This window comes from Sparus aurata, chromosome 2 (assembly GCF_900880675.1).
Source record: "Sparus aurata chromosome 2, fSpaAur1.1, whole genome shotgun sequence".
Taxonomy (NCBI): Eukaryota; Metazoa; Chordata; class Actinopteri; order Spariformes; family Sparidae; genus Sparus; species Sparus aurata.
Window position 1 is genome coordinate 20,680,277 of NC_044188.1, and position 24,329 is coordinate 20,704,605.

The following is a 24,329-nucleotide window of genomic DNA, read 5'->3' on the forward strand; positions in this document are numbered from 1 at the left end:
AAATAAAAGAGGAAATGTTGTAGTGTGTTTAAGGAAATAAACCTGACCTGTTCACTGCCTTTCTCCAGGGAGTCATCAGGAGGTTCGTCGAGAAGATGCACGAGCCCAGTTGATGAAGGAGGACCCTGAGCTAGCAAAGTGCTTTATCAAAACTCTGTTTGGGGTCTTGTATGAGGTGTACAGCTCATCTGCTGGCCCTGCTGTCAGACACAAGTGCCTTAGAGCCATCCTCAGGATCATCTACTTTGCTGATGCAGAGCTGCTGAAGGATGTGCTGAGGAACCATGCTGTGTCCAGGTAAGCTTGCCTGGACTCTGTTCGCATTGACGCTAAAGCTGGTTCTGATGACCGTCTTTAAGAAGCTTTATATTAAAACAACAACAAATGCAAAACCTAGATCTCAGACGCCAGGGAGCTGGTGACTTTCCTTGAGTTGCGTGTACATTGACTTTTATCTTTTGTGTGTGTTTATTTCTACAGTCACATTGCCTCCATGCTATCCAGCCAGGACCTGAAGATTGTAGTGGGTTCTCTGCAGATGGCTGAGATCCTCATGCAGAAACTGCCTGATGTCTTCAGTGTCTACTTCAGAAGAGAAGGTAGTGTATAACCCCATGGAAAACTCATGCATCAAGTCGTTGCAGTTTGTAAACATTTTACTTTATTTGGCAGTAAAATGTGTTTCTGTCAGTGTTCCTTTTACATTGATCCACTGTCCTCAGCCAGGTCCAAGTGACTCTTGGCAAGAAGCTGCAGTATATTGCTGCTATATTTAAGGCTATAGGCAGTTTGTAATGCATGTAATGTTTTTCTCCTTTCTCTTCAAGGTGTGATGCACCAGGTGAAGAACCTCTCTGAATCTGAGAGCTTTCTTGTCACTAGTCCCCCGAAGGCTTGCCCCAGTGGTACTGCCAGTTTGTGCACTACCACCATCAGCACTGCATCCACCACATCTGCTAATAATGCAACTCCTGACCTGGGCTCACCCAGCTTCCAGCACAGCATGGACGACTCTCTGGACCTCAGCCCACAGGGGTGAGTATTTGGCCATGCGTGGCTTCGGTTTGGCTGTTCACAAGTGTTGTAAAAATATATTTTTGCACAAGTCCAAATTCTGGGTCATACTGGAAAAAAAGCTCATGAACACAAATTGCATCCTGTGCTTAACCAACTAAAAACAGCTGGAGCTAATATGTTGGCTGGCTCAATAAATTCCACTTGAAACTGGAAATCTAAGCATATTAGACAGTAGTACTGTGTTCATTCAGTAATTGACATATGCTTCCATTTGTTGATGTATTTTAATATATGCCTGTTTATTTAATATTTTCTCTCCAACCAAGGCGATTAAGCGATGTCCTAAAAAGGAAACGGCTACCTAAAAGGGGGCCCAGAAGGCCCAAATACTCTCCCCCAAGAGATGATGATAAAGTAGACAATCAGGGTGAGTAAAGTGTTGCAGTCACCGTATGTGTGTGATGTTTAAAGATCCCCACTAGACATATTGACACAAGAATTTGCCAAAGCAGGGCCAACTTTAAGCCAAACACAGCTCAAAGGAGTATATGTTTTACATGTATGTTTTGTATCACTGAGCTACTATGTATAATCTTATCACCAGTCTTACCTTTGCATTAGAAAGTGTGATAAAAGTTATCAATGATTCCTTTAACAACATTTGAGTCGTCACGAAATGTGATGGCATTCTTGGCCCCTTGATAACCCTCCTAATGCATCTTGCGGTTTCTTTACAGCCAAGAGCCCTACCAGTACTCAGTCACCCAAATCGTCCTTCTTGGCCAGTCTTAATCCCAAGACCTGGGGCAAGCTGGGTGCCACGACCAACAATGCCAACTCAGAGCCCTCACGTACAGCAGGAGTGAGTGGCCTGGCAAGGGCACCTCCCAAGGACTCAATTTCAAACAACAGGTATGATAGAGAGAGGTAATGAAGAAAGTTTCCTCTTTTCTGCTGCTGTGTTAGTCAAGTCATGCTTGCTTTCTCATGTTGATGCAGAGAAACAGTCACTGGCTGTGTGGACTACGGTTTGTAATCAGTTTTATGTTTTTTATTCTTTTGTAGAGACAAAATAAAGGCCTGGATCAAAGAACAGGCAAGTAAGTTTGTGGAGCGCTACTTCAACTCTGAAAATGTGGATGGCAGTAACCCTGCACTGAATGTACTCCAGAGACTTTGCACAGCCACAGAGCAGCTCAACCTGCAGGTAAGAGATACATCATTGAACACTGATAATAAGATCAAATCTTTACCAATACAGTAAACTACATGTATTTCTATTTTAGAGCTTGTCTTAATAGCTGCATTTCCCTGATATTGTATGTTCCTCTTTCCCAGGTGGATGGTGGTATGGAGTGCCTGGTGGAGATCTCCAGTATTGTATCAGAATCTGATGTGTCGTCGTTTGAGATCCAGCACAGTGGGCTGGTGAAGCAGCTCCTGGTCTACCTGACGTCCAACACAGACAGGGACTTGCTCAGCCGTGATGTGCGGCTCAAGAGGTTCCTCCATGTGTTCTCTGGCTGTCCGGTGAGAAACTAAAACATGTTATTTTACTGTCTTTAATAAAAAAAAAATGTACTTAACCTCCAATTTGGTTTGCAGCTTCCAGGAATGGAGCCTGTAGGTCGTTTGGACCCATCAGAGAATGGGCCGTACCTGGCACTGGTGCACAAAATGAACAGCTGCCTGAGCCAAATGGAGCAGTTCCCAGTCAAAGTGCATGATTTCCCCAGTGGCAACGGCAACGGCAGCAGGTCTGTGTGTTTATTATTTACAGCTTATTCAGAATGACTTCATGTTATAATACAGTTTTCCTGTTTGGTATGTATTTTTAAAACTGAGATTTTAATGAATCTCTCCAGGGGCTCTCAGGCGCTGAAGTTCTTCAACACACATCAGCTCAAGTGTCAGCTGCAGAGACACCCAGATTGCACTAATGTTAAACAGTGGAAAGGCGGCCCTGTGAAGATAGACCCCCTGGCCCTGGTGCAGGCCATTGAGAGATATCTTGTTGTCAGAGGTGCGTAACTGTTTAATTAGAATTGGAGAGATGATGCCAGCCATTTAAGTTCTCCTCAGGCACTTGCTGTTCCTCCATCTTGTCCAAATGACAAAAGTTTTCTCTTTAACTGTCCTTAGGAGAGATTATTCAGTCTTTCTTCAGTACGGCTCATAACTTCAAATCTGTTCTTTCCAGGGTACGGACGAATCAGAGAAGAGGATGAAGACAGTGATGATGACGGTTCAGATGATGAAATCGATGAATCACTGGTACGTGATACCGTTCATAGCTTATCTTTTAGTCTCAGCACACTTAGTCCTGTGTTGATGTGTACTTATAACTAATTCCTTCTATCACCTCATACCAGTACTATGAATAAACAGATATGTTGTACTAATATGTAATTTGTTTGTTACTCAGGCGGCGCAGTTCCTGAATTCTGGCAGTGTGCGTCACAGGCTACAGTTCTACATCGGTGACCACCTGCTACCATATAACATGACTGTATACCAGGCTGTACGGCAGTACAGTCTTCAGGCAGAAGAAGAAAGGGAGTCGACGGATGATGAGGCAAACCCACTGGGGCGAGCCGGCATCTGGACCAAAACGCACACAATATGGTACATTTCTTTTTTTAAATTAAAAACTATTGACTGTTCTTTTTTTTCTTACAGGGGAGATCTTGTGCTGCTAATATATTTCGTTTTCATCTTGAAACCTTCTTAATCTGATATGTCGTGCACTATTAGGCGTCAAGTGTCGTCACAAAAGTAAATAGTTGACGGGAGGCAGTTTCTGCTGTAGCAGCTGACGTAGACGTTCATCAAAACATACAGAGACAAACTGTTGTATCTTGTTTCATGACAGGTATAAGCCTGTGAGAGAGGATGAGGACGGCAGCAAAGATGCTGTGGGTGGAAAGAGGGGCCGAGCCCAGACTGCTCCCACTAAAACCTCACCTCGCAACGCCAAGAAGCAGGATGAGCTGTGGCATGGTGAGAATCTTAAGCATCTCATAGGGATGCGTTTTTTTTTTTTTTTTTTTTTCTCAAATTATGTTCAATATTGCAAACTATCTCAAACAATACAGCTGCTGGCTGGTCCAGTGCAAATTTAGACAAAACGAGCTGCATCTGCTTATTTCCTTTTAATTAATGCAGTACATGTGTACAGAGTGTTTATATGGCAAAACCTCTAGTTGCCTTCTTGAATCTGTACAGTAAACTTTTTAAAACATTTTTTTATATACTATTATAATCCCAAATTGGGAAATTCTTTTTTCCACGCACATTACACACAGGCTTGCACACACACATGCAGTGTAGAGGAGATGAGCGAAGGGGCTGCCACACATGCCACGGTGCCCAACGAGCAGAGTTGGGGGTCAGTGCCTTGCTCAAGGGCACCTCGGCAATGCCTAGGATTTGATCCAGCATTCACAACTTCATAACTACTATTGATTCCCATGATTTCCAGATGGTGTGTGTCCCAGTGTCATCAATCCCTTAGAGACATACCTCACTTCGGAGCCACCAGAGACCATAACCTTTGATGACCCCTCACTAGAGGTCAACTTGCTGCTGAGGGTCCTGCACTCCATCAGTAGATACTGGTTCTACTTGTATGAAGTAAGTCTATTTTTCTTTTTAAGTATTACAACGGGAAGGGATCAGCTTGAGTCAGTTTGTCATCTCCATGAAGACATAATTTGCATTTCATATTTTAGTTGAGTGTTTGACAGGATTTAATACTTTTCAGAAAAGTGGTGAAAGAGGATGGATACAATACATTTCAAAATATTGTCCTGGCTTTTATGGCTTTCTCTAAATGTGTTAACCTAGACCTGCCGGCAGACGGTATTGTTCATAGTTTGATGTATGTATTCTGTTTGTTTTGCAGAATGCTGTGTGTAAGGAAATCATCCCTACCAGTGAGTTCATTAACAGTAAGCTGACAGCCAAAGCTAACCGTCAGCTACAAGACCCACTGGTCATCATGACGGGGAACATCCCTACTTGGCTCATTGAGCTTGGAAAGACCTGGTAAGTGTTTAATTTAGACCCAAGTGAGGTGTTTATGTTTGGCCAATATGACCTGGTTCTGACTTTGCTCTCTCTGTCTTTCCAGCCCCTTCTTCTTTCCCTTTGACACCCGGCAGATGTTATTCTATGTAACTGCCTTTGATCGTGACAGAGCCATGCAACGCCTACTGGACACAAACCCTGAGATCAACCAATCAGATTCTCAGGACAGCAGAGTTGCACCACGTCTTGACAGAAAGAAGGTACAAGATGTTGCCCTGTTAAACCTTTGAACTTCTGTTACATACGATGTAAGGGTGTCACGATTTCGATTTTAAATCAAAATCCACCAAAATTAAGTCACAATCTCGAACTTCGAATTAATAAATGGAATCGTCGATGCCATCACATCCGGTCGGCTTGCCAAGTGGAAAAAAAACACACGTGTTGAAGTGCTGCGAGTCAACCTCCTCTAACTTAGCTATTAGCTACAGCCAGTCAAACGATAGCACGGTGTTACACCATTCCTGTTCAGCTCCCGTCCGTTTCACAGGAAGCACAGGGGAGATGATTTCCTCCAGGGCAGAAGTTTGTGTTTACCTTCGGGGTGAATGCCCTTTCATGTGTTAAGCTAGTCGGGAAATAATACCAGTATATAATAAATACCAGTAAATAATAGTATTTTAGATTTCCAGTGAGTTATGTTGATGGCGTTCGCGTTGTCAACAAAAAAGCCACAGTTTGCAAGCTCTGCAGAAACTAGATGGCACTTTATTTTGTTCAAGTTTCCAATTGACTGTCATATTTAAAACATTAACAACATAATGTAACAATAACTTATATCTTCCATGTAGTGTGGCACATTGTGAACAAAGGTCAGATATCGTATTGCATAAAAGTCTAGTCTAAAAATGACATAGCAACCTGTGCTTTAAAAAATAATTAATGTAAAAATCGAGAAACGAATCGAACCGTGACCTTAGAATCGAAAATGTAATCGAATCAAGGATTGGGGAGAATCGTAACACTCCTAATACGATGGAATCCACACAGTCATCAACTTTCATTGTATCTGAATGGAATTTTTATAATTTTTCTCTTTTTAAAATATGGTTTCTTATTTGTTAAAACAAAGTTGTTTCTGACCTGATTTGAACCTCACGTCTGTCCTCCTTTGTCTCGTGTTTTCAGAGGACGATAAACCGAGATGAGCTGTTAAAACAGGCCGAGTCTGTGATGCAGGACCTAGGCAGCTCCAGGGCAATGTTGGAGATTCAGTATGAGAATGAGGTATTTGTATTATACGTTATTTTCATAAGTGGCTTCATAATGAATAAATTAAATGGTCTTGATTCATCTTTTGGGAAAAGTGATTCTTAATGATTCTCTTAAAATTCTCTCAGGTTGGCACAGGGCTTGGCCCCACTTTGGAGTTCTACGCTCTGGTGTCTCAGGAGCTCCAGCGGGCCGATCTCGGCCTGTGGAGGGGCGAAGAGGTCACACTCGCCAATCCTAAAGGTATCATGGTTAGCTCTCGTGGAGAGATATGATGTCATGTTAGCTTTCACTTCTTTTAAGAATTCACTAATGAGTTCTCCCAAACTGAGCGCCTGTTTTTGGAGTGGCAGGTCTTTCCTCACTGATGGGCCCATGATCATCATTTCACTCGTAATAGAATGACCGCAATGAATGTAGATACAAAGTATGATGTTTTACAATGACTTTTTCTGACCACACTTGTGTCTTTGCCTCTACAGGAAGCCAAGAGGGAACTAAGTACATGTTCAGCACCAGAGGACTGTTTGCTGTTCCCTTTGGCAGGACGACCAAACCAGCACACATAGCCAAAATCAAAATGAAGTTCCGTTTCTTAGGAAAGCTAATGGCTAAAGCCATTATGGACTTCAGACTGGTAACTGCTTCTACTTTCACTTCTATTTCTCTTAATAGACTATTGCTTTCTATGGAGTTTTGACATTTAGGACTGCTCTTCTGCCATTGGTTATTGAGTCTTTTTAGAAACATTAATCTTCAACATAATCTTTTTATTATTATTATACCTTAAAGCTAAAGTAAGAGCTGTCAGTTAAAACCATTATAATCCATTGAAGACATCTGTTAAAATGTTGCAGTTTTTGAAACACCACCTTTTACTGTATTTATGCTTTCAAATGGATGTTTTATTTTCCATTTCCTCCTGCTCCTGTACTCCAGCTGGACCTGCCCCTGGGGCTGCCGTTTTATAAGTGGATGCTACGGCATGAGATGTCTATAAGCTCCCATGACCTAGTGAACATTGATCCCAGCGTGGCGAAGTCCATCCAGCACTTGGAGGATATTATACGCCAGAAGAAGAGGCTGGAACAGGACCGATCACAGGTGAAGTACAACACCGAGGTCGTCTGTGGTCTCCCGATGGTATTCAACTTTTCATGGAAATGTCTACCTCTGAAAGTCTCAGTTGAAATCCTCAACACATCACAAAAAATATAATCTGGTCATAACACTGGTCTTGGCCTTGCCCACCTCCTGCTACCCATAGTGTTTATGATAGATAACCCATTTTAGTAATACACTTATCTGCAAAACAAGTCTCCTCCACTACTGTTCCTCTCTTAATGAATCTGTGTGTCTGTGTTTGTGTGCACCAGACGAGGGAGACCCTACAGCAGGCACTGGAGAGCCTGAACATGAACGGCTGCTCAGTGGAGGACCTGGGTTTGGACTTCACCCTTCCAGGTTTCCCGAACATTGAGCTGAAAAAGGGCGGCAAAGACGTCCCAGTCACAATCTACAACCTTGAGGAGTACCTCAGGGTAAGGGCTACAGTTGTTCTCGCAACTCTCACTCTGATTTGTACTTTTTGTCTTGCTGGTTGCTTTGTTCCTCTTGGAGGTCTGAATCTTTCTTTTCTCTCCCTTCAGTTGGTGGTGTACTGGACTCTAAACGAAGGAGTGTCCAGACAGTTTGAGTCATTCAGGGAAGGGTTCGAGTCAGTCTTCCCGTTGCATCACCTGCAGTATTTCTATCCAGAAGAGGTAAGCACATCTGATGTTTTCATTATTCTCAGTCAGTCGTGGCCGTTGTTTGTCTTTGTTTACTGATTCACACGTGTTTGTTAGTTTTATTGTTTTTATGTGTATTTATTAATTTTTTTAGCAGAAATAAGTATTATCAGTGCCCCTTCTTTCTTTTTTTAAATTGTTTATTGTCTCTCCTCTCCTACCATAGCTTGACCAGTTGCTGTGTGGCAGTAAATCTGAGACATGGGACGTCAAGACGCTGATGGAGTGCTGTCGACCGGACCACGGCTACACACATGACAGGTGAAGACGGACAAAGCTATGACCCCTTGCAAATTTTTCCGAACAGGATGGAGCTGCGTTATTAAAGTCACACAAGCCACAGTCTTTTAGCTTCTGCCAAGAAAGTTTACATTGAGGCTTCACAAACTCCATTTTAGTGTAGAGCGCCCTTTTAAAATATGGATTTAGACTACTTTTTTCTCAGTACATGACACACAGTAGATATGACAAAACTTTCATCTCAGGACACGTTTTTGATGTGTATTTCTCATACATATTTTTGCAGCCGTGCCGTGCGGTTCCTGTTTGAGGTGTTGAGCAGCTTCGACGCTGAGCAGCAGAGACTCTTTCTGCAGTTTGTCACAGGGAGCCCCAGACTGCCTGTTGGAGGTGAGTCACTTCATGTTGGTCTTTTAACATATGAAGAGATCTCTGGCCTAAATAAAAAATGTGTATTTCTTTAAGCTTGTATGAATGTATAAAATGTGAAGCCACGACTGTACCCTCTGTGCCTGACACCTGGTGTTCCTCTTGTGTCTAAGGTTTCCGGAGCCTGAATCCCCCTCTGACGATCGTGAGGAAGACGTTCGAGTCGACAGAGAACCCGGACGACTTCCTCCCCTCAGTCATGACCTGCGTCAACTACCTGAAGCTGCCTGACTATTCCAGCATAGAGACCATGCGAGAGAAACTGTTGATTGCGGCTCGCGAGGGCCAGCAGTCGTTCCACCTTTCCTGATCTCGCCACATCTCACATTCAAATGCCTTCTACAGCGACTGATGAAATCATGACTTCCTTCTTAGTTTTTTTGTAATCACATACATTAAGGCTACGTGTACAGCCTTCTTGTTAGAGAAAGCAGCTTGCAGAAAAATTAAGACTTTAAATATATATTTGCTGCCCCGTCTCTCAAAAAAAAACTTAAAAAATAAAAAAATGGAAAGGTGTTCCATGACTCACAGAACTTAAAATATAAAAAAAGAGAGAGTCAAACTTATATCAGTAGTTGAGTAATGTTTAAAAAAAGATGAAAACATCTGGGTGACATTTTAAATTGCATTGCTATGTGATATTTAAAAAAGGGATGTCTCCTCTCCAGAGTGGTGGACAAACGTCATTGGGCGTAGGGGAGGATAGGGAGGGGAGGGCGGGGCGGGGGGGTCCATCGAGCAAGCTAGGTTTACTTTAGCTCCAAAGATCATTTGTACAGACAAATTTGCAGACTTTGCTCATTCTACACATTTGATAGAATAGCTCTTTGTTCTCATGTCTCTTCCCCTCAGTTCGTCTGTTCACATTTTGTTCTGTATTATATTGGCCCGAGTTTGTGTGTTGCATTTTGGTTCGGCCCCCCTCCCCCTGTGTGTCTTTTGCTTCAAGTTGTGGAAACGAGAGTTGCAGTTGGTTGAATGCGGGTAGTGATGAGCGCATATTATCTTTTGTTTTTTCTCCTTCTACCCAAGTTGAGATTGTGTTCTGGCCTCGTTTATTCTAGAGAGCTTCAGCTCAATTGAAGAGTTGTAACCAATGTGTTGATCAGGTAAATTTGTTTTGCTCTTATTTTGATAGAGTTAGCGTCTTTCTGTTGGGCCCTACCTGATGTGTAGGGTTATCTTGGTAGACCAAGCTCTGAGCAACCCTCAACACATAATGTAGCCGGGCACAAAACTTTGGCTGGTCGCATTTTATTGTTTTCATGGCCAGACAGCATTTCAAGTTCATTTATGGAATAAAGTTTATATGCAGTTTCACACCCAGTTTGAGGTGCGAATGTCTGCTTTACCTTTTTTTTTTTTTATTTTAAAATTTTCTATATTGTCTTTATTTCTTGCTGTAGTTGATTATTATTATTATTTTTTTCTTTGCACTGCTGGCTTGGAACAAACCGTGGTGTGCACCTGCAGTCTGTGGCCAGGGGAGGGCGACACTGTATGTTCTCCTGGCCCCAATCGTTCATGTGCTGGTTTCTAAGATCTGCAATAATTTACTGCATCAGGTTCATGTTTTTACCTGAACATAAATAAAGTAACTGTTTGACTCATCTTTGTTAGTTTTATTTACCCATCATTGCTTTGCTTTCCCATGTTGATGTGCTGAACTTCACTTGTTGATGTTGAGCAGTTTTCAGTGTGTCCTCTTGGAGCTGTTCATTTTTCAGAGGGGATCTTGACACTCTCTGGTCCTCTAAAGTGATGGTTGTTCCCTTTTAAGGGACTTCTTTGTGAGTTGTTGAGTAAACTTATAACTTCTGAACAAGGGACTTGTATTTTATGAACATTTCATATGTAGTGCGGGGCAACCGACAAACTTGACATTTAATATATGTAATGATCGAATCAACAACAGAAATTTGTCTAAAACGAGCAGTTTGGATGAACTGTTTAACAGAGTTCTGACTTAAAATATATAGCTTGCGTTCTGGTTTTCATTCTGCGTTTATCCTCTTGAGATTTTAAAAGTTCTTAAAAAAATCAAAACAATTTATTTGGTTTAGTCTTCACAGAAATGAATGCATGCTGAGCTAAATAGCTTTTTAAAGTGGCACTATAGTTTTGGAGAAGAACTTCAAACTAAGAATTTTTACATTTACGATATTAATGAGATGATTATACAGACTCAGAAATTGTAGTGTTTTTTTTTTCCATAGTTGGATACATAAGCTGTTCTCAGAGGAAAATAAGGTCCCAGGACCGTGTTTAAAGCTAGAAAACGTCCATCTATTATTTTATTTATTAATTCAATCATGATAACAAAGATTTATTTGGTTTGTTTTAACATTAAAAAAACAGACTTTAATCAGAAGGTCTCTTCTGATTAAAATATCTCCCTCAACTACACAGATTACCTTTTGCGACCTCATCTGAGGCTTTGGCGACATCTAGTGGGGCTCGTGATCACCAGGCTGGAAACTGTTCTCTATGGGACTTGACCTGGTAACCATGGAGATGGTGACACAGGCGATTTATTTGATTAACCAGGAGTATTGCTCTGTAGGTCTCAGCAGGTTAAACAACACTCTGCCTCTAAGCTGCTCCAAAAGTCTTATGAATAAGGGAGAGGGAAGCTTAGCCGTGGATTTGACATTACATAACGTGTGTGTAGGTGTTGAAACAACACAACATTCTTCACTTTTATGACTTTAAAATTGCTTTTCTCTGAGTCTGTTCCCTTTTCTTATTGAAAATGAGAGAGAACACTTTCAGCCTGTGTTGAGGAGAGACTCACTGGTCTACATGCTGCGTGTTGCCCATTAGAACCAGCAGCAACAGGCTGTGTCGAGTGTTCTGTCTGCAGGAGCACCTGAGCACACTGCAGTGCTGTGAGGTGACGGGTTCACTGCACCGTGGGAGGATTCGTTATGGAGATGAGTTGAGGCCAGAGTTAAAGTCTGAAGCACCAAGGTTTTATATTGATCATACAGGAGCAGCAGCCCGCTGTGAAACATGCAACTACTCTGAATAAAGAAACCGAGGTGGTAAATCTCACAGTAACTGGAGAGAGTGTGATGGAGAGGATGAGGTCAAGGACGGCTAAAAGTTCTGCTCCTTCGTGGTGAAAAGGAGGTGAGGGAGTGTGTGTTTTCCTCAGTCTTATTAGTGCTTCACATGGGATTAGTACTCTGTTCATACTGATGCAATTAAAGGGGCATTTCAGTGATTTGATATTAGACTAGATAAAGTTTGGGAATGTTTTAGAGACAAATATCCTGACCTGAAGTTTCTTGTTTAAGGGAGTTTTCAAAGTCAGTTATAAAACTTTACAGTCCACAAAATGTCAAAACAGCTGTATCATTCCTCCTGTTCACACTCACCATTAAGGCATAATGTATTTTATAACAGATGTTATGAGGCTTCAAATTAGGTACGATATATTTAGTATTTCAAATAAAATTATATCCTTATCTAAGGGTGTATCACCACAGCAGTTCAGCACAGGACAACTTGGGAAACACAAAGATGGAAATCTGTATTAAAAAGAACTCTTGACTGCTGATGCCTCATATTAACTCCAGTAAGGTAAGGAGTTAGCTTGTAAGAAGCCATTAAAAACTTGTTTTGTGTTGGATAATTTGCTAAAGTATTAACAAAATTAAATCATGTTTAACACAATGGCAGACAATTTTATTAATACAGTAATATATTGTAAAATGCAAATGCAGTTTCGCAAAGTAGTTGTGATTAAAATAACTAAACGTTCCTTACATTTTTTTTTTTTTTAAATCAGCTCTTTAAAACAATTAACATCCAATTTCTAAAATGGCCAAAAGGTATAAACGTATTCCTATTAATGAGCTGCTGTGTATTTTGTCTCAGGAGTCACGTGCTCCAAAATTAAGAGCAGCATTAAAAAAATCAAAACAAGAACTGTGTGGAACAAACCACCTGACCTTTGTTAGATACTGTACCTGTGGAGTTGAGTGCACATTAGTTCACACAGTCTGTTCTCGGCGATTTCCGGGGAATCATCAGGTGATACGTCAGAGAGGGGAGGGACGAAACGACAGGTAACGTGACTGACACCTCAACAACGTGACCTTGTAGGTGAAACTGATTCCTGCCTAGTTCATGACGTCATCCAGCTACTCTCTTGTTGTGTCATTGTTGTGATCAGAGACCCCAAGCAGCACTGACATGCATACTTACTGTGCCTGTAGAGTTAGAGTTACAGCTGACCTGGGACCTGTTTTATAGACAAAAACTTCGGTCTGACTCCTCCACCAGCATGAGTCTGCTGTTTTAAGACTGCATCATCTCACTTGTCGTTTACACCGCCTGTTGTCACTGGAAAGCAACGCTGATGAGGATGTTTCTCCATCAACACCTCCACCTCCACCAGCATCCCTCCTTCTCCTCCATCTTCCCAAACTACAGCCTCCCTCTCTGCCTCCTTGAAAGCCCGGCTTCAAGGAGAGGTTATGGATGATGAGACTCCAAATGAGGAGGGTGCAGCAGAGGAGAGAGGTGTGTGTGTGTGTGTCGTCAGCTATCATCGTCATAGTGACTCGGAGACAAAAAAGAAGAGAGAGCCCTCCCCCTCTCCTCCCGCATCCCTGTCTCCTCTCGCTCAGCCTCCACAGCAGCAGCCAGTCTGCTCTCAGTCACTGTGCCCGCACACAGCTGAGCCTCAACATCACAGCACACACACACACACACTCACCTCTCAGTTGCCGCTGAGCACAGCCGGCACCACCAGCAGCACCAGCAGCAGCAGCTTAAGCTCAGAGGAAAGCAGGAGGAAGACTCCCACATAGTGACGGACAGCAGAGCAGAGCAGAGTCCAGAGTGAGAGGATCAGGATGAGGATGAGTGTGTGCAGTGTTCCGGCGCTTCCCCGCCGCCGTCCCGCACAGACCGCACGGAGCTTCACGCAGCCCCCGCCTCTCGTCCTGCTGCTGCTGCTCGTGTGCAGCGGGAGCGGCAGCGGCAGCAGCATCGGGGCCGTCCCCTCTCCCTTCCAGCTGGCCCCGGACACCCCGGCCCCGGCCGAGCCCACCCCGACCCAGGCCACACCTCGCCCGGACCCCTGCGAGGGCAGACCCTGCCTGAACGGAGGGTTCTGCCTGGCGCTGCCGTCCGCCGGCAGGCCGGAGGACACCTGGGAGTACGCCTGTACGTGCAGCCAGGGCTTCACCGGACGCAACTGTGAGGTAGGAACATGTCCAAGTGTCAGTGTGTGAGCATCAGACACAGAGAGGAGGGTTAACAAGTAGAAGATGTGAGGGCTTAATTTTTTTTTTTTTTTTTTTTTGGGATTGTTTGGGGTTCAAGCAGAGAAAAACAGGCTCCTGTCCACATTTTAAATAGTTTAAAAGTCAGAGAAAGAGAAAGAAGATCTGTATCTGCTTGTTATTTGTCTGTTTCAGTAGGAACTCTTTCAGTTTCTTTTTGTTTTGAGATCCATCATCGTTCCTCCCTGCATCACTCACCGCTGACACTAACTACATCAGCACCACTCGTCTCCCTGCTGGAGCCAGAGAGGGCTCACTGTGGACGGTGTGTGTGTGTGTGATCAGCCTGCATCACTCCTGGTGGACGGTGTGCGCGAGCGTCCCCTCGCTCCTCACAGTTGGATGTGTGTGTGTGTGTGTGTGTGTGTGTGTGTGTTTTCTTTTAAAGGGAGCATGTGCTGTCAATGAGACATGGAGGCGAGTGCTGCGTTGCTGTGGCAACAGGAGGGAAGAGCGGCAGCAGTGAGATGCGAGTGAAGACTATAGATCTGTGTGTGTGTGTGTGTGTGTGTGTGTGTGTGTGTGTGCGTGTGTGTGTGACCATGTACTGTGTGAGTTGTCGAGAACATTGTGTGAAGTTTTATTTTAACCTCCGTGCAGAAAGAAAGCAGTGTGATGTTTCAGTAAATCTGCGGTGATGCTGATGTTGGGTGCGTGTCTGTGCGGTGCTCTAATTTTGATGTGTATGCCTACTGAAATAAATAAATAGATACGTTAATTACTAACTAACTAACTAACTAACTAACTAAATACATAAGTAAGTAAATAGATGAATAAATAGATAAATAATGTGTGGCTGAATGTATTGACATCTGGGATACTTATGAACAGCCTCAACACTGCATTCATTAACTGGAACGTTTGACCAGTCATGAATAAGAAAAGTACTTGAAGGTGCAATACGTAGTTTTAAAGAAGACATTTTAATCAGAAGAGAAAAAAAATTGGTTTTCATGCATAAACAAACTGGGAATTTCTTCTCCAAAACTACAGAGTGCACCTTTAAGATTATTAATTGTCTCTTTGGGTACCATATTGCACAACAGCGTCACTGTACCAGTGTTCACCCGCTTTAATGCACCTTACTTGCACTCAACCAGGTCTGCGAAATTAATAACCAGTTCCAGCATCAGAAGAAAAACTCAACTGCCTCTCACGCCATTCATGGTGTTTAAATTTGGTTTGCCAGTCAATGTGCAGGATATTATTTTAGTTTGATGGAAGTGATGTCATCTGTGTCTGTATACCCCGTCAGTCTGATAAGGAGAAGGAGACTCCAGACTTCCAGGATTCCTGGAAAAATGCGAACATGGCTGATATTAAAATATCAGACGAGGCAGGACTGGGTTTTCTTTCTTAGTAGAAGATGAGAAAATGCTTAAGACAACAAAGACCTCCATACATCCATTCTCTCACTTGTCCCTGAGGTTGACCTACCCTCAGTCTTCACACCTCTGCCCAGTCAAGGACATTCAAAATGCTCTGAAGCGGAATGCTCTTTTTTTCATGAACCTGCTCTTCTGCTCTTTGAGCTTCACGGTGAATGGACTGTGTGGCCCAGCCTCAGCAGCAGTAGGCTCGATAGTCAGTCGGGCCTCTGACTCATGCTGGGGTGAAAGAGAGCCAGCAGCAGCAGCAGCAGCAGCAGCAGCAGAGAGGATAAATGAGTCTGCTGCAGCATCATGGAGGGGAAACAGCAAGGTGACTGTGTGAGTTTTAGCTGAATCACCAACAGGTGGCAGCCGCATTCCCGCCTTGTGTTTACATCGAGAGGGATGCAAAGCGGTGAAAGCCGTGTACGGGTGTGCAGTCAGGATTGAAGGCTTCCAGTGGAGCGTTCAGTCAGGGACCTGATCACCGTCTCCTTGGCTGTCCTGGTTTCACGTCTCAGAATAGAAAGCAGCTGCAGTGTGTTACCTCTGCAGCCTGCTTCACTGCGCTCGGCTCCACACAAACCACAGAGGACGGTGTTGTCACACAGCCTGAGCTGAGGCTGGACAATACATGCAGAGGGGAGAGGAGGGGACGTTTTCATATTTCTCATGCTGAGGGGGAAATAAATCTCTCATTTAGCGCTGCATTCTGCTGTGAAACAACATCCACTCCAGCTTTATCCCTCTTATGCGCCAAATCTTAGGTCCGGCACGGGCCTCAAGCCGGGCCCTCGAGGGGAAACATTGATTTTTTTTTGCCTCCCCTCTCCTCCCGCTGGTTGTTTCTTTTCCATGGAAACTGGAGCAGCAGTCAATTGAGATTTGGTAAATGACCTGATTGGCTGAGCCTGGTGCTGGTTTGCTATCCCCTGTCCTCTGCCTGCGTCACAACACGGCTGGTCCAGTAAGAAGGGAGGAGTAGAACTTGAAAGGGAAAGGAGAAGAATGTGAGTGGAGGGGGCAGGATTTAAGAGACGGGGAGAACTACGGAAAACTATGGATCTCTTCTTAAAGAGAGTCAGGTCCTGGTTTTGGAGCTTAACGAAGAAATAACGCTGTAAATGAGTGTCACGCACTCATCCTCTTCTCTCACTCTCTCTTCTTTTATCTCAAACTCTGTGTCAAACCTGAGGCGCCGCTCACACAGCGGGATTAGAGCAAAGACCAGGCTGAATCTGTGAAACCAAAACTCCAATAGGTTGGGGATTAAAAACACAGTCATGCCTGTTGATTTTAGGATATTTCACAGCATTTTTTTTTTTTTTTTCAAATGATCTGGCTGAGTTGCTAATCCCAGTTTTGTGACTTTAGCCCCCCCCCCCCCAGCTGTGTTTTACACCGCAGGAATCAAAGCAGCCAAATGCAAAAGCGCAGCAGCAGGCACCGAGGGGATAACAAACCCGATATATTTGTTAAACTCGCCAAGTTTTAATATCGGCCTGCACCTTCTCTGGATGGCTGCCTGTAAGCTGTCCTGTTGGAATTCACTGCAACTGGCCTTTCTGTGAGTTATTAGCTTCTCAGTCTCGAGCTTATTCATTATTGAAAGGCCTGTTGTGTTGCCCTGATGGATTTGGTAACTCGCTCCGCAAAACAATAGGGCCGCGGCGGCGCCGAACAGCCGTCTGTCATGAGGCACGTACAAGGGAGCTGTGGCTGGGTCGCTCAGCAATTCCGCTTTATGAAAGCAGTGGATCATGGCAGACTCTTGCGGGGAAGTTTTCCGCCCCGGCATTATGAACATGGGGCTGTTTTTTTTTTTGTCTTACTGTTATTTAGAAAGGGGATGTGGGACTGCACGAGGTGAAGCAGGTGGTATCTATGAGGAGCCGCTGAAGTAATTTAGCCGTCTCTGCAGCACATACTTCTGCCATAACCTAATTAGCCGGCGCAGAGCGTGTCAGAGCCGTGATGGACTGGAGGCTGTTTGATCCTCGCGATGATGGTTTCTACATCTCATGTGAGGGTTTTACCCCCGGTCGCTCCGTCTCTCAACGCGTACAGCTGCTCTCCCGCTCATCCTCTGTTTCACAGTTTCACATGCATAATTCAAGTCTTCGGGCCTTTCAAAATAGGCTAGGCTGATTCTGTGTAATATTCTGAGATATAGCCCTAGAAGTTTTAAATCACATTATTGCCAAGAGTTAGATGAGAAGATTGAAGCTACAGGCAGCAGGGGGTGGATTAGCGTAGCATGACGACTGGAAACAGGGTAGCCTGGCTCTGTCCAAAGGTAACCAAATCTGCTCTCCAGCACTTTTAAATCTCAGTAATTAAGAGACTATACATATAAAAACCAACATAATCCCCCATACGCTCGTATGACAGGTTACGTGTGCGAGTATTTCTCAGTCTGGAGCCGTCATCTCCTGGTGTGATGACAAGACTGGTTAGCATGTCCAAGCTAGGTGGGTGTATTGAATTTTAACTTGCGGACAGTCATGCTAGCTGTTTTCCCATGTTTTGTGTCTTTATGCTAAGCTAAGCTAATCTTCTCACTGCTCGATCTTCACATTTAGCGCACAGACCTGAGAGCGGTATCAGTCATCTCATTTGACTCTCCCCGCAAGAAAAGGATAGACATATTTCCCAAATGTCAAACTATTCCTGTAAGATTTGAGAAGGGGTTGACTTGGCGAAAGTGACAGCATCTTGACATATGATGCAATGCCCCGCTGTCAAAATACAACATGCACTCATGTTCCTGCCATAGTCTTCACATAACTTGATCTGCAATAGAAACTAGTTAAATGTTGACACACTCGGCGGGAGTGATTTGTCTCCTCAAACACTCAGCGGCAGGATAAAGATGCTGATTAGACGTCAAGATGTGAAAGCAGGTGAGAAACTTGCTATTTACACCCGCGATCCTTCTAATCCTGTTTAACAGACAGTAACGTTAATTTGGTAGACAGAAAACAGGTTTTTCTTCTCCAGTCAGGCTGCATGTGAGCGTCATCCAACGCACAAGCGTTCAAACAAATCCACTTTTTGACCAGACTCAGTTAACGGAAAACAAATTTGAGTCTTGAATCTGTCATTGTAATTGTTAGAAAATAGTGCGTGTGTGCGTGTGTGCGCGTGTGTGTGTGTGTGTGTGCGTGGTGGTCAGCTCTTGTCTCCCAGGGCCGTTCCCGCTGCTGCTACAGACACAGATACAGCCTGAGCTGCATCCAATTAAGCCGAGCTCAAAGCTCATCACCAGCCTTTGGTCTCTTTGATATCCCTCGCTTGTTAGTCGGAGCGGAGACAGAAGCCACAAGGAATATGGATCCATCTAAATATATACAGTACATATACAGTACATACAGTATATGTGTGTGTCAATGGACTCTCTCATCCTTTTTACCTACAGAGGGACTTCTTTTTATTGCTCCATTCAGTCACACACTTCTGTTGAACCCAGCGGCTGGTGAATTGTGTCGATTGTCCAGAGGACTAAACCTATGAACCTGTGCTGGTGCTCCCCCCTGATAAATAAACTCCTTTCACAGTGGTTTTCAAGGAAGCTATGAAATCAAGAAGGGCTGCAAACAGTGAAAAATTGAAATGTTTCAGATCCCAATCAGGATGTTTGTTGTAAAGGTGCTGTGACTGAATCTGGAGGAAGGCAGCTGATTGGTAAGTCTCAGTCACGGGATTGACTTGTTCGCCAACTCAACAATCAACCATCTTTCTCCGGAAACGCTCACATGCACCAACATGCATGAGCGGCCGCCTCGGCTATCAAAGCAAAGCACAGAGAAGCTCGGCACATGCAGAGGAAGTGTGAACTTCAAGGATGATGGCTCAGGATGCCGCAATTTTAGTTGTTGGCTCCTGCGTTTGTGTTCAAAATCTGAAATATTAACCTTTAGAGTGACTCTGCGTGTCACATATAATTGATATTGTTTTATGTATTCTGAAGAAATGTCACTATTAGATGCTTTAGGTTCACCGGAGTGCAGAGCAGAGGATCATTTGAGCATTATGTGCAGGGTTGCTATCATTTCTTTAAAAAGCTGAAAGAAGAAGTGCTGCGACGGTTTTATGAGCGTTAAGGACAGTCTTACACTTCGGCAACTTCAGCAACGTTACTGAAGTCACTGTTAAGGATACCACAATTTCTAAAATGCCACACCAGCATCCTGTAGATGCTACAGTGTTCATCGCAGCCTACAGTATAAAAGAGATAGCTAACCGTGTAGACCCCGAGCTAGGGGGAGGGATGCGGAATCATTAAAATCAAAGCAGTTCAGCTGAAGCATGGAGGAACATGTGTCTCGTAGATTATGAGATACCTTGCGAGCATGGATGCAAGAAGTAGGAGTGGGTGAGGGGGCTGCGGTACCATACAGTGATGAAGTAAAGCCTGTGGAGTTGCTCTACATTTCTGTGGTTTATCAATCAAGTGTAATAACTATACTGCAGACTGGAGTCTCTATTAACAGTGACAAAACACACACACATACATCGCTGGGACAAACAGACATTAAAAATGTATGTATAACATATGCCGAATTTTCAAGCCGGCCCAAATGATTAAGAATTTGTCATAGATAGTGTTTCACAAAGTTAAGAAAGTTTCCTCAAATTCAACAATTCACCAAATTGAGAGATTTTATAAGGGAGTCTGGAGAATTTCTCTCCTTCTTTATTTCCTTGCCGTTGTTGACTGTGACTGTGATGTGGCTGCTTTGACCTGTGGTGTGTTGGTGTTCTCAAATTGTTGTTAATAGCTATTATGTATGAGTCATTCTGGCCCATTTAAAGTAATACAAAAAACATGAATGTCGCGCAACGTTTACAATGACGTAACTGCATAGACTGGCCCCTCAGCACCCCCTGCTGTGGGTGACTTCTCACATCCCTTCTTGTCAGCATGAAAGTAGATTGTTGCAGTATTTACAGTCAAAGACGGTAAACAGCATCAGACTGTTGATGAAAGCGGGGATGTTACTTTGGTAACCCTGCTGGTGCCTTTGATACAGCAGCTACCCATCAGCAACAAAAAGAGTCTCCTTTGAGCTATTATCACCGAGCTATCGCCACTATTCATGTTGATGTCCTTAGATGTTACGAGGCGGGCCGCGCTGCCTTTGAACAGGAGGGCTCGTGGCCAATCGCTTTGGTCATCTCCATATCACACATCACCTGGCCTTTTGATCTGTGGGAAGTGCACAAGGAGGTGGCAGCATGATGGGCTGGTGAGGCCTGATACATATGGATGATGGAGGCCTGCAGCGGACATGTGCGGCTCAATACCAAGTGCTAATGCTGTGGGTATCGATCGCTACAGTAATCTAATGTACGGCTCCGTTATGGCAGATAAAGGTCATACATTTGATTTAGTTTTGCTTGATCTATTCAACCAGATCAAATATTTAAATTTTTTAGCCCCACTAGCTGTGAGATTCTAGAGATGGCAATGGCAGTCCACCATTTTGGGCCACAGTCCGGTGATCCCTTCAGATTATGTCTAGCCCAGTCAGATCAAAATGTAACTTTGTTGCCTCTGTTGTCGTTTTCAGCTGACTGTAATGTTTAAAGATGTAGTTTACCTATGTAAAGTTCCTGCTGAGCTTATTTTACAGTTTGTACTGAGTCGCTTTGCTAGCATCTCTGATGAGCTACTACTAAATCTACCCAATAGCTAACATCTTACTGACTAATTAGCTGCTTGTTCTTGGTACACTGAAGCTGTCATTTAGTCCGTGGCCCAACAGGTAAATTAGCTAATGTTAGTTAGCTAGGAGGTTAACTATGAGACATTAAATGACTAGGGGGCAGCTGTGAACATTTTTTGGTTTTGATGTCATTACTTATACACCTCTTGTATTATTTGGATACAGTTTTAATGGAGGTATCTGTGTTCCACTCGTTAACAACCATCAAACATTTCTAAGATCAATGTTGAGTCACAATATTCACTTCATCTGCCCCCCGTGCAGGTAGCACCTACATAAAAAATACCAAGGACCACAATACTCTTCCAAGTATAAAGATACAGGTCTAGTTAAAACAATCTTATATCTATGAAATGATGAACTCCAGTTGAAGTCCAAAGTGTACAGTGTTTGACAGTGAGACATCAGTTTGTTTGTCAGCAGGCAGAGAGGGATCATCACTATCATAAACACGAGGATTTCAACTGCACACGAAAACACTTTTCTTACATTGTCAGAAAAACAAATCACCTGTGTTGATGTTGTTAATAAGCTGCACATTGTTCTGACGGTGTTGGAAGCAACTGTAACGCAGCGTGACGCGACTCATGAAACAAGCCACCCTGCTGGCTCCAAACAACAGGGCAAACGTTTGACAAAGACATCAAATGGTCGGCAACAGAATGGTCGTCAGAACCAGACAGATTAGTAATTGGTCTACTATTTAAGGTTAAGAGCATATGTGGAAAATACTAATGATGAAAAAAACACATCTCAACAATGAGTTTTGGCAGAAGAACTTGGACAGGTATGAGACATCAGTTTATCTGTTGGCTGGCAGAGAGGTATCATCAGAGACCACCAGCAGTATGAATATCACCGCTCTGCATCTTCTGCTTCAAGCAGTGGAGACGTTACAATCGGCCCCTATCATTCCTGCCCCAAGTCCCCTCTACATGACCCGGGGGTCTTCTGCCTGGCTCTTGTGGCCTTAACAAACACTGTGATTGGTTTGAGCAAATATTTGAATATAAAATCTGATTAGTCTCAGCTGCACTTTGTGTTTAATAACAATCGTAAGCATGCTAACATCCAAATCTAAGATGGTTAAAGGGATACTTCAGGTTTTTTTGATGCAGGGTTGTACGAGGTGCTTATTCCTAGTAATACACTAACCTGATTCGTCAGCTTGCCCCCTGTGTGGAGAAGCAGCGTGTAGTACCAGCAAGGAAGAAGAGCATGGTACTGCTGTAAATGGTACCTGATTTTAGCCACCTTACTTAAAAAAAAAAATAAAAAATTTATATATTGATTTACGCGTATGCTTTTTTTTTTTTATTTGAACATTTTTGCCGCTTTACATTGCTGTTTCATCTGTGGCGTAACACATTGCTTCGAGCTTACGGTCATCTAACGACAGGTGATATACTGACCAGGGATCAGCACCTAACACAACTCAACATCAAAAGACACGGACTATCCCTTTAACGTCTTAAACATTAGCCCATAGCCTCCAACAATGAGATTGAGATGTTAGCATCCGCGTAGCATGGCTGTAGACTCTTATTAAAATAGTAGATCTCACTGTCTCACACTTTACACCTGAATCCCGAAAAGTGAAAATGCCAAATGTGTTATCTAACCACAAGACAATTGAAGGCAAATATTATTCACAAGAATAATGATGGTAATGTGTAGACACACACCTCTGCCAGCTGCGAATTAAACCTAATATAATCTGTCAGACTACAGTCATGTTTCATCTCTGCTTCTCCCCTCGTGTTTCTTTCTTTTTCATTCTTGCTTCCTTCCTCGTCTAATCACTTGCTGCATTTTTCAACCGCTCCTGACTGCTCGCATATCTGCCGCCCATATTTCTTTTTTTATCGGCGCCACTCATCACGAGGAGGGCTCTTATCTCTGCGCCATTGGCTCTTTAATTTTCCTCGAGTCTGGCGGTGAAACTTCCCTCTCTGTCCTGGATAGAAAATGAAGTCATTACATTTCTCCCGGCGGTTTAGTTTAGGTGTTTTTTTTATTTTTTTTATTGCTTTTTGTCTGCCCTCATTGCTATTTTTATCTTTAACGGAGAAGCGAGTTGTGTCGCCGTCCAGAGTATAATGTCAAAAAGGGCAGAGCGGCTCTTACTCAGCAGCAATTCACCCCCGTGTAATAACCCTCTGCTCTGACACTATCATTGTACTGTCGCTCCTAATGACTGGGCTTGTTGTTGCTGCTGTCAATGTAATGAGTGTATGTGACAGGAGGCAAGTGTGTGTGTGTGTGTGTGTGTGTGTGTGCGTGATGGAGGTGGAAATCATGAATCCTTGCGTTGATCCGAATCATTTTGTTCGGTTCAGTTCGGTGGTCGGTGGCTGTGTGGCTCCTAACTGTTTTTTTTATAAGAATGCGATGAAAACAAAACCGTGTCATTAATAAGAACTACGTTTCTTTGTTTGTTTGTTGGTATTACCGGTTGTTTGTTCCCACTTGGTTTTCATAAATACAGAGTAACAATAACATATAGTGTTAGATTACACATAAACGCACAGTTACATTTATGGTGTCCATATTTCCTCACGCTGCAGCCTCCAAGTGCTTCTGACTCAGTCCCAGCTGCCCTCGCCCCCACACACAAATGTTGTTTTTGTTTTATATCTCATCTTATTTTTTACATCCCAAAGCATTCACAAATAGCAGTAAATGTGGCGATGGACATAAATAAACGTGGTGTAAGGTATTCAGTGGGGATGCAGTCTGCAGCGGTGAGGAGGAACGGGTTGATGGGGAGTCGGGATAAGAGTGATGTACACAATGTGACTTTTCGATCAAGACGATCAACTCGCTCCCAGTTCCTCGAGCTCCAGAGGATAGAACTGGGCTTGCTCTGAGATTTTAGCGTGGTGGCTGGATTGCAAGTCAACACGCCACTTCCACTTTGCCCAATGGGATCTTATTTCTTTGAAAGCTTTGTATGGCGATGAGTAGAGAGAGACGAATGATTGTGCCATGAGCTACACATATGATGTTTGTCAGTTTAAAAGAAAGACTGTGAAAATATGCATTAACAAAGACTGCTCAGCCAGCAGCCGCGTTAGTGACGCCCTCTTGTTGAATGCTCACCAAAACCTGTAACCTGAACCTTGTAGAGTCAGTCCTCCACATTAGCAGCTC

The 24,329-nt window shown here is 43.5% G+C and overlaps 2 protein-coding genes across 9 annotated transcripts in view; both read left to right on the top strand.

Moving 5' to 3' along the window:
- The window catches only part of trip12 (thyroid hormone receptor interactor 12), a 41,648-nt gene extending 31,257 nt beyond the window's left edge, over positions 1-10,391 (top strand). For 7 of the 8 annotated variants that reach the window (XM_030395400.1, XM_030395403.1, XM_030395367.1 and 4 more), the window contains 24 exons: positions 69-297; positions 481-599; positions 828-1,035; positions 1,344-1,444; positions 1,755-1,929; positions 2,083-2,224; positions 2,356-2,547; positions 2,623-2,774; positions 2,883-3,040; positions 3,218-3,291; positions 3,443-3,642; positions 3,890-4,017; positions 4,499-4,650; positions 4,922-5,064; positions 5,150-5,306; positions 6,235-6,333; positions 6,447-6,561; positions 6,801-6,955; positions 7,258-7,422; positions 7,695-7,859; positions 7,968-8,081; positions 8,275-8,369; positions 8,635-8,738; positions 8,891-9,087. In XM_030395400.1, the coding sequence (XP_030251260.1) occupies positions 69-297; positions 481-599; positions 828-1,035; positions 1,344-1,444; positions 1,755-1,929; positions 2,083-2,224; positions 2,356-2,547; positions 2,623-2,774; positions 2,883-3,040; positions 3,218-3,291; positions 3,443-3,642; positions 3,890-4,017; positions 4,499-4,650; positions 4,922-5,064; positions 5,150-5,306; positions 6,235-6,333; positions 6,447-6,561; positions 6,801-6,955; positions 7,258-7,422; positions 7,695-7,859; positions 7,968-8,081; positions 8,275-8,369; positions 8,635-8,738; positions 8,891-9,087 (3,539 nt within the window). Of the gene's footprint in view, positions 1-68; positions 298-480; positions 600-827; positions 1,036-1,343; positions 1,445-1,754; positions 1,930-2,082; positions 2,225-2,355; positions 2,548-2,622; positions 2,775-2,882; positions 3,041-3,217; positions 3,292-3,442; positions 3,643-3,889; positions 4,018-4,498; positions 4,651-4,921; positions 5,065-5,149; positions 5,307-6,234; positions 6,334-6,446; positions 6,562-6,800; positions 6,956-7,257; positions 7,423-7,694; positions 7,860-7,967; positions 8,082-8,274; positions 8,370-8,634; positions 8,739-8,890 lie in introns of all 8 variants that reach the window. The other variant, XM_030395359.1, reaches the window with a different exon arrangement.
- A 2,981-nt stretch (positions 10,392-13,372) lies between these two features.
- Positions 13,373-24,329, top strand: part of dner (delta/notch-like EGF repeat containing) — a 53,515-nt gene continuing 42,558 nt past the window's right edge. The window contains exon 1 of the mRNA XM_030401496.1: positions 13,373-13,996. Within this exon, the coding sequence (XP_030257356.1) occupies positions 13,646-13,996 (351 nt within the window). The 5' untranslated portion in view covers positions 13,373-13,645. The remainder of the gene's footprint in view (positions 13,997-24,329) is intronic.